Source organism: Pempheris klunzingeri, chromosome 9, assembly GCF_042242105.1.
Source record: "Pempheris klunzingeri isolate RE-2024b chromosome 9, fPemKlu1.hap1, whole genome shotgun sequence".
Taxonomy (NCBI): Eukaryota; Metazoa; Chordata; class Actinopteri; order Acropomatiformes; family Pempheridae; genus Pempheris; species Pempheris klunzingeri.
Window position 1 is genome coordinate 26,160,557 of NC_092020.1, and position 9,637 is coordinate 26,170,193.

The window sequence follows — 9,637 nt, forward strand, 5'->3', positions numbered from 1 at the left end:
AAGAAATGTTTTCTATTGCTTCATAAACAATATAAATAATCACGGCTGCGGTTTGCATAATAACGCTTCAACTTTAGTGTACAAGTAGTTTGTCTTTGTCTCCCTCGTAAAACAGAGACTGCAATTCCAACAGATGTTGCAGTTCCACTAGTGTGGGATCCTGATCCTCTGTTTATTGTGAAAGCAGTAGTTTGGTGGCCCAGGGATGTCTAATGGACATAAAGCAAACACCAGCGCAGACCTACAGGCCACATGCTCAGTTTACACTGGGATCAGAACTGAACCACCTACTGTCATCAGCACGATACCAAGTTGTCAAACTACAAATCCCTCATTATAGCTCTGTGATGACAAAAGCTAAGAAGTAATAATTTTGATGAGTATGTTTTGTTGGCTTGTGGCCGCCCGAGGAATAATTATGGAGAAGGGTTTTGGCTGCCACCTGCCTGAAAAGGCTTGGAGGCAATGTTCAGATCCTGAAACAATGTATTGCTTTACTTTTGCTTCTTATTTTGGTCAAAGCAAGTCAGGACAGGACTCCGGTACATTGCCACAGGCTTCCCCTCTGCTCTGTCATTGTGTATTGTGCATCCATTTTGTAATCTTTGTAGAGCTTAAGGGAAATGTTTGGTCTAGTGTGGATCATGTGTTTATCTGCAGCTGTACAAATTGTTACAGAAAAGAATCTGTTTCTATGAAGGCTTTTCTCCTATTCCTGGTTTATCGTGTAATGCAGGACATTTATGTGTGTTTTCCTTTTTCACAGGTCTCAGGATCTTCATGGAGGCACTGAAGATGGCAGGTTTTGGAACTATTCTCCTTACTTTAGCAGCAGTCCTCTTGAATTTGGCGAGCTGTCTGGGGAGTATGAGAAAAGGAAAATACAGCTCACCTCTGAGGTTCACACACCATCTCTACAACACCACCATCTATGAGAACTCTGCCCCGCGGACATACATTGAGACACCTGTGAAAATGGGCATCGAAGTGACAGATCTGTTGTCGGAAATCAAATATAGTGTCATCTCAGGTGATGAGGATGGCCTTTTCCAGGCAGAAGCTATCAAAGTTGGGGATTTCTGCTTCCTCAGGATCAAAACGCGCAGCAGTAACTCCGCACTCCTCAACAGGGAGGTCAGAGACACTTACGCTCTCACTGTGGAGGCAACCGAAAACACTTTTGACTTCCAGGCAAAGACAAAGGTGTTTGTCCAGGTGCTTGATACCAATGACCTAAAGCCTCTTTTCTATCCTGCATCATACAACGTGGCCATCAGGGAGGACACTCCACTTAAGTCAAGTGTAGTTAGGGTTAGTGCTACAGACGCTGATATTGGGAGCAATGCTGAGTTTTATTACTCTTTCACCAGCAGAGCGCATCCTTTTGTCGTCAACCCCTTCACAGGCACAGTCAGCCTGGTCAAGAAGCTCAATCATGCCCGCACAGAGAGATACGACCTCACTGTTTTGGCTGAGGACAGGACAAAGAAGATATCTGGTGTTCAGAAGTTTGGTAATGTTGCCAGGGTTACAGTAAACGTACAAACAATGTCCATGGGGTCTCCAGTTATTACACCTGCCCCCAAACCCACAGTCTCTGCAGATGGCAAAGTAACTATCAATGTCCATGTGGAAGCAGCAGTTAAGCCCGTGGAATCCCTTAATATTGTTGGAGGGGATCCTCACAAGTGTTTTGAGATAATCCCCTTAGGTGTGCAGGGCAGTGACTTCCAGGTGATCTCTACAAAGAGGATTATCTGGTCTCAAACTCCTTTTGGGATGAATCTGTCCCTTCAAGCTAAAGACAGGAGCTTCCCAAGTTTGTTCTCTCCAATTACAGAAATCCATGTTCCAGCCTATCATTACAGCCCGTTGGCATTTGTTGAAGATACCTACATTGTCACACTGAGTGAATTTTCACCCCCTAAAACTCATGTAGTTAAGGTTTCTGTCACCTCGGTACCTTATAATGTTACTTTTAGTATAAAAAATAACCCAGATAGCACAAAATTCAAGATAAATCCCAAAACAGGAATTATCATAACAATAGACACATTTGACTATGAGAGAAAGGATCGATACGAATTTGATGTAGTGGCCAATTATGGTGAAGCTGAGACCCACATAGTGGTTGAGGTAACAGATGAAAATGACAACAGCCCACAGTTCAGCCATGCCTCGTATCAGGCCACGCTGGATGAAAACACACCTGTTGGCAGCAGTGTTTTGAAAGTAGCAGCCACAGACAAGGATAAAGGTAAAAACGCCTTTGTGACATACACTATTGCCAACTCAGGCCCCTTACCTTTCACAATAGACCCTTTCACAGGTGTCATCTCAACCTCTGAGCATTTAGACTATGAGTTGATGAAACGGCGGTACCATCTGAGGGTTTGGGCCTCTGACAGCGGCAGCCCCTTCAGTCAGGTCAGCGAATGTCCCGTGACCATAACACTGAACAATGTCAATGACAATATCCCTCTGTTTGAGAGGGTGGGCTGCAACACCACTGTACCTCTAGATTTCCCTGTGGGGCACACAGTCGCTGAGCTGTCAGCCATTGATTTAGATGAGCTGCAGCAGCTGGGGTATGTCATTGAGTCAGGAAATGAACTCCAAGTATTTGGTATTGATTCCGTTTCAGGAGCCATCACCCTTAAGCAGCCAATGCCCCTGCGAGCCGGTTCCTTTACTTTGAGAGTGGTAGCCACAGATGGCAAACATGTATCTGAAGCTTCAGTTGTCAGGGTAACCGTCACCAACAGAGGCGATGATGCAACTCTCCACTGCCATGAAACGGGCATTTTCAAACAGCTGACCGATAAACTGATAGAGTCAATCAAACCCATTTTAACCAATCCAGAGGAAGACACATTCTCTGATATTCACATCATCAACCGACATTCTCCTAAGTTTGACTTGAGCATCCCAGGTTCGGTTGACCTCCCTGAGGACTATCCACTCAATTCCACCATTGTTCGGTTCAAGGCAACCGACGCCGACACTGGATTTAACGGTCAGCTTGTGTACGTCATATCAGGTGGGAATGAGGATGGCTGTTTCTCCATTGACCTTTTCTCTGGTGACCTCCAGTTAGTGTGCCCATTGGACAGAGAGAGTAAAGAGTTCTACATTCTCAACATCACTGTTTATGATTTGGGAACGCCACAAACATCTGCATGGAAGTTTGTTGCCGTGAATGTTGTGGATGTCAATGACAGTCCTCCTGGTTTTGATCAGCCCAGATATGTTATTCGTGTGCCTGAAAACACAGAGCTGGACTCCATTATTTTTACAGCTCATGCAACAGATCCTGATGTAGATATGAGCGGAAACGTACAATACTCCTTGCTGATGGCTACTGACCTATTCAGAATTGATGAACTGACAGGTGAGGTGACCGTGACGGGTCATTTGGATCGAGAAACTTCACCCAGGCATGACCTCCGGATTCAAGCAAGAGACCAGGCCAAAACTGGTCCTCAGATGTTCTCCACAATTGACCTTGTGGTGGTTTTACAAGACATAAATGACAACCCACCCAAGTTTGTACCCAAAGTTTACAAAATAAAAGTCCCAGAGGATGTACCTGTGGGAACGCTCCTTGTCTGGATTGAGAGTGTCGACTTGGATCTGGGCAGTGGAGGCCTTGTCACCTACAACCTTAAGAATACAGAGAGTGGGATCTTTAATCTTGACTCCTCCACGGGTGCCTTGACCCTCGAGAGGGAGCTGGACTTTGAGAGGCGGCCAGTGTACAACCTCACAGTTCGGGCCGTTGATCACGGTCTCCCTCGCTCCCTCTCTTCCTCCTGCTTTGTGGAGATTCAGGTGTTGGACGTCAATGAGAACCTCCACAGGCCAGTGTTCTCAGAGTTTGTGTACCAGGCCAGAGTGATGGAGGATGCAGCAGTTGGGACAACAGTGGTAACGCTTACGGCGTCAGACAAGGACCTGGGCAGAGATGGAATTGTCAGGTACCACATCAATGATGGCTCTGGTCTTGGAGTGTTCGCCATTGATGAGGAAACAGGTAAGAAAAATCCTGTGGTTTTGCTTTAGAGTAGTTTTGAACAGTAAATTGATCCTGACCCTCCTAAACTTTCTTATATAATTTGACTCACTTGTGGTGCCCCTGTTTGCCTGACAGGAGTGACTAACATCAGGCCACAGGAGGAATAATGCCCCCCCAGGGCAGAGGTCACATGTAGTTTCCTTTAGATACCAATATGATGAGACACATACGTATTTGACCAACATGATATTTCCCCTGGGGTGGTTTGGTTCTATTTTCACATCAGCATATCCTTTGCAGGTGATACCCTGCGACCTCGCGATACAGCGTAGTGCATTCCTTTAACCTGCTGCAGCACTTACGGCTCAGATAAAATCAGGGCAAATGGAGTTCGCTGTCATAACGGCACTGTGCTGAAATACATTTCCTTTTCTGTGTTGCTAGTTTTTTAAGCTCTCCCTCAGGATATCCAAGTTTAAACTGCTGCTGAATGCAGCTATGTGCAAAAAAGTTGACCTCACTTGTTTTTAGACCGCTGGCAGACCATCACTATACTGTGTCATGTTGTGTACTGTTGCTGTGCCTTTGGATGTTGATGAGCACCTTAAGCTTTATGGATGTCAAAGTGATCGATATTTCCTCCAAGGTCATTACAGTCATTGAGTATAACATTGATTATACTTGATTAGTGTTTGATTCTGAGGCACAGCAGCAGGTTAGAACCAAGTAAATGCTGGTGTATTCACAAGTGAAAACTATGATTTACGTGATCAGTTAATCCTAATCTAACACCCTGTCATGTGCCTCAGGTGTGATTCGTACAACAGAGACGTTAGACCGGGAGATGATGCCTCACTACTGGCTCTCTGTCTATGTAACTGATATGGGAACAGAGCCTCTGATCTCATGGACCCACGTCTTTCTGGAGGTCTTGGACGTTAACGATAATGCCCCCGAACTTTCTCAGCCAGTATATTTTGGATCCGTCCAGGAGAATGTGGACACGGTCAAGGCGGTTGTCCGGGTGTCCGCCACAGACGTGGACACATCCTCTGAGGAGAAGCTTTCCTTCCAAATGCTGGAATCTCATCGCACATACTTCGATGTTGATGCCAAAACAGGTAATTAAGGCTGATCAAGCAGGAACATTGTCTACTATAACAGAAATAATTTTCTTCATCATAATAATATAAGATGATATCTGTTGACAACACATGCAATAGAAACAAAGGACATTTTCTTTCAATTTGCAGTTTTTCTTTTCTATTTTACTAAAAATATTTACCTAATCTGATATTTTTGTCTAAAGACTCAGTCTGTAAATGTTTTCTGTCATGATCAGAAACTGAGGCAGTGGGCATGGGGCTTTCAAATGCCTTGTGAAATGTTTCCGCAACTTTAAGACATTTAATATTCTTTCCCAGAATAATTTTTCCCAGGGTGCTGCTGTTTTACATTCATGCCTCAGTGTCTGGTCTGTGTCACTGGAGATCAATTCAGATGCTGATGCAGCAACCTGAGCCAGTACCAACATGATTATAGATTCATTATCATCATTTAAAAACCTATTTTATTATGATTGTACCTTTACATCAAATGGAAAATTCAATATAATTTGCACACACTACTTTTATATTCATTCAGTGGAAATGAAACTGAAATCTTCCAACATGTAGGCAGGTGTCGTTAAGGACTTAAAGTGATTACAGATAATAATCTGTAATTATTTTTTTTGTAATTCTCAAAATGATCCAATGGACAAAGTATGTACTCGTGATGGTATATATGCAAACATTCCTCCCATTTTCTACCTTTGCTGCTATTCCTTCCTTATCTGACCGTCACCCAAAGCCTGCTGGCCAGTTGGAAAATGGTTAATATCTCCTGATCTATAGTTGCAAGTCTGAGCAGAACCTGGGTGTGTCGCAGAGAGGGTTGAGTTGAACAGGAAACTTCATCATGAGAAACTCATCTGTAATCTGAATCCATCTCTGAATCCATCTTCCCCAGGATTTGCGTTTTTAGGTTTGACAGTTGTATCTGAGTCATCTGGTGCAGACTTTGATGTTCACCTAAATGAGTGCAGCATTAGCTCTTATGCTACAAGCTGCTACAAGCCCAGTCCTCTGATGTGATGAGCAGGTAGCTTCGGTGTTTGTCCACACCCTGAGGCCAGTATACCAAAGGATTAGAGACAAGGAGGGCCAGTCGTGTTAATGTAGAGACGTCACACAAAGGGAAGGGAGGTGGCAGACCCATTAACACAAGCTTCTTTTGTGTAAAAGCTGGTGTACTTGATATTAATTTGCTCATGCACACTAGCAGAGGATTGTGTTTGGTGGAAAAAGGTTTTTTGTGTTGGATTTCTGTAGTTAAGTCTGAGGTGTCTTGAATGTAAATGACCTCAGTTATGTAGAAAAGCTATTGAACTTATTACTTTATACTGTAACCTCACCATTATGTGGTCAGACTTAGCCTCACGGAGCTACTGAAGGCAACTCTTAATGTTTCAGCTACAGTGATGTTGAAACAAACTTGTGATATTGTGACAATAACCCAATAACATATCAGTTATTTCTGGTTGTGAAGAAGATAAAGTGAAAGTTAAGTGATCTGTGCACCTGGAGGGAAGCTGTTAGAGCAGCACAATAATGAACACGCTTTAGAAGTTTAAAGCTAAAGGGAATTTATATGAGCGGTAGGAAAACCACTGGAAGGAAATGTTGACATTCACACAAATGACCTGACTTTTCAGTTTAAGGTAGCAGCGCTCCAGCTTCAGTAACTGTGCAGGTGATCAGGGAGTGCCAAATGACCCAAATGAGTGAAAATCACAGTCTGTCGGTTGTGTAAATCCAGTGTAGGTCTCAATATGAGTTCCACAGAAAAGCTGTTTGTTGTCAAGGTCAGGCAAGTTCGCAAATTCCTCAGTTGAGCAGAGAGCCTCTAAGATCCTTGAATCAATGTGTCGTGAAGCAGCTTGCTTTAGTTTCTGTTTTTTACATTTCATGTTCATAAGCAAGAAACTGAGAAGTGGTAAAGGAGAAGGTCTGGAGAAACAAAACAGACCAGTAAATGTATGTGCTGAGCTGTGTTGTGTGAGTATCACACTGATTTATCTCTTTAAAAACACATCAGTGAGCCTCAGTGCTGCTCTGGCCGACACCAACACCAGTCATCCTCCTGTTGGTCTGCTTTGTGAACTGTTTTTAAACATGAAATAAGCCGGGGCTTATCATTTCACTTCTTTTGCTCCAGGCTGTTTTTCCCTTCTGCCTCTATCTCCGTCAAGTCAAGTCAAAGGGTTTGGGATAAATGAAAAAGTATCACTGCTTTTGAAATCTATCTTTGCCTTAATTTTCACCACAGAGAGGAAATCTGTCTGTTCCCCTCATTTAGGAAACATTAGCACAGAACTGCATGTGTCACGTTTTGTATCTTGAAAAGTTTTGTCCACACTAAATGGCTGCATTGATCAATTATCACAGTTAGTCAGACAAACAGTGTGGAGTTTTCCATCTCAGATCAGATCAGATAGTGGGGGTGTCAGCCAGCAGGGTAATTTTGTGGTCTTAATTGAAGAAAGACACTCCCCATCTAAACCAAGACTTGCAGGTTGTTATGTTTGATATGTTTGTTATGTTTCTTTGTGCTTTGTCGAGGCTGACAGCCTCCCCCCCCACACACTGATATTTCTGAAATTTTTCCATGTAATTTAAGACATCTGCTATCAAACAGAATGCTGACAGGGCTCAGGGAATGAAGGAAAGGCTACATAAAACCCAAACCAAAAAGATGGGAGGTAGGCGCTGTGGAATTGCAGTGAATCGAGAGAGAAAGACGAGGAGACAAACAGACGGGTCCTGACATGTCAGACTCTGCTGTTTATCTTCACGTGGTTTTGATGCAGTGGAGCACTTCAAGTGAAACCAGGCGCTGAGGGAGAGATGAGGCCTTGCCCCTCATTCCCACGCCTGCACTAATGATAAAAACACCCTTAGTCCCACCTGTCCTGTCCTAATGATTTCCTCCCAGCAGGGCTTGTTTGCACTGTCGTAATCAGGGGGCCTTTCACTTCACTCTGGTCCTCAGCTCTGTCTGCTCCTCCACCGACTCCTCCTGATGACCCTCATTAAGTAAAAGTTATGCTCCAACAGCAGAGAGGAAAAGTGCTGCACCCATGCATGTATGTTAGTAGGAGTACAGTCGTACCATCAGCAGTAACAGCAGTCATCGTGCAGAGAGGTCCTGTTAGTGCTATATCTTTTTAACATTATAACATTATACAGGTGAATAATTATTCATGTGTAAGCAGCATTCTGAAGTTCATTCAGCTAATTTCATGTACCATTTTAATTTTATTTATTTATTCTCCTTATGAGTAGTTATGTAAACTGGAAATACTTGAGTGAATGTTCTCTCCACTGCTGCCAAGCCCTGAGGCTGACACCATAGATGCTAAATAGTCCTCTGAGCTGCAAGCTTTTGAGGGAGGGGTAAGAAGTTAATTAGCACAAAACAGAAAGTAAACAGGAAGGTGCATGTCCTGGTGAGCTGAATACTGCCAGAGTTAGAAAGTGCTGCTGCCCCAGCTCAGAAATACATCCAGACAGCTTCAGATCAATCAGATCATCTACCAGCACCTTTCCCCACATGTCTGCGATCCATCTCGTGTCACTCTCTCCCCGCTCAGGAGAGTACATCAGAACGTCCAACCTCAGACAGGCATTAATCAAACTTTATTTGTGTAGCAGCTTTCTCAGAGGTGCAAGTCAAAGTGCTTTACAGATGACTAACGACAGCTGCATGACCACAACCATTGGTGAACCATTTCATCATTTCCTGTCTGCCTCCTCACGTCACTGTCCAACAAAGGCAACCATACCAAAGCATGGACATGTGAAAAGTGAAATTACCAACATTATTTGTTCACTGTTCTTGTATTATATGTCTGGGGGTAGAGTTTGTAAAGATGCCAGCCTAGTAACCCCCCTGTGATGCTGTTTACAGAGTCTGTACGAAATGTTATACTCTGCATAATGACAGTGTTTAGACATAAAATTAGATTTCTTGCTGGGCAAAAGTTGAGGTTTCAAACGCACACAGACTCCCAACAAACAGCTGTACAGCAGCTAAATGAGTGTGAAAACCTGCCGAGCCACATAGTTTATATCAGGATATGAACGCTGAGTCACCAAACCGCCGGTGGTTTCTGTCAGCTCGTCAGCAGCGCCAGCTCAAACCCAACCGCATGGTCGCTCTGCTGGCAGACAGAGAGCTCTGCGATTGGTTGTTTTGGCCAAGCAATGATTTAACGTATGAGGAGTAATTGAACTGGGTGAGTGTTGAGTTTCCTCAGACCTGAGAGCAGGCGTACATCACTTCTCTGTCGCCAGAACAGACGGGCCGTAAACAAGCAGCATGACCAAGTCTAAAGGCTGCTGCATCATGGTTTGACTTCAATATAGGATTTATCTACTTTACCAAAGGGAGAGAGAGAGACACAGAGAGAGAGAGAGAGACAGAGAGAGAGAGACAGAGAGACAGAGAGACAGAGACACAGAGAGAGAGAGAGAGACAGAGACAGAGAGAGAGAGAGAGAGACAGAGAGAGAGACAGAGA

General features: G+C 43.9%; 1 protein-coding gene across 1 annotated transcript in view; it reads left to right on the forward strand.

The window, feature by feature from the left end:
* Window positions 1-780: 780 nt before the first annotated feature.
* fat2 (FAT atypical cadherin 2) overlaps window positions 781-9,637 on the forward strand; it is a 58,717-nt gene continuing 49,860 nt past the window's right edge. The window contains exons 1-2 of the mRNA XM_070836696.1: window positions 781-4,033; window positions 4,825-5,136. Coding sequence (XP_070692797.1) covers window positions 781-4,033; window positions 4,825-5,136 — 3,565 coding nt within the window. The remainder of the gene's footprint in view (window positions 4,034-4,824; window positions 5,137-9,637) is intronic.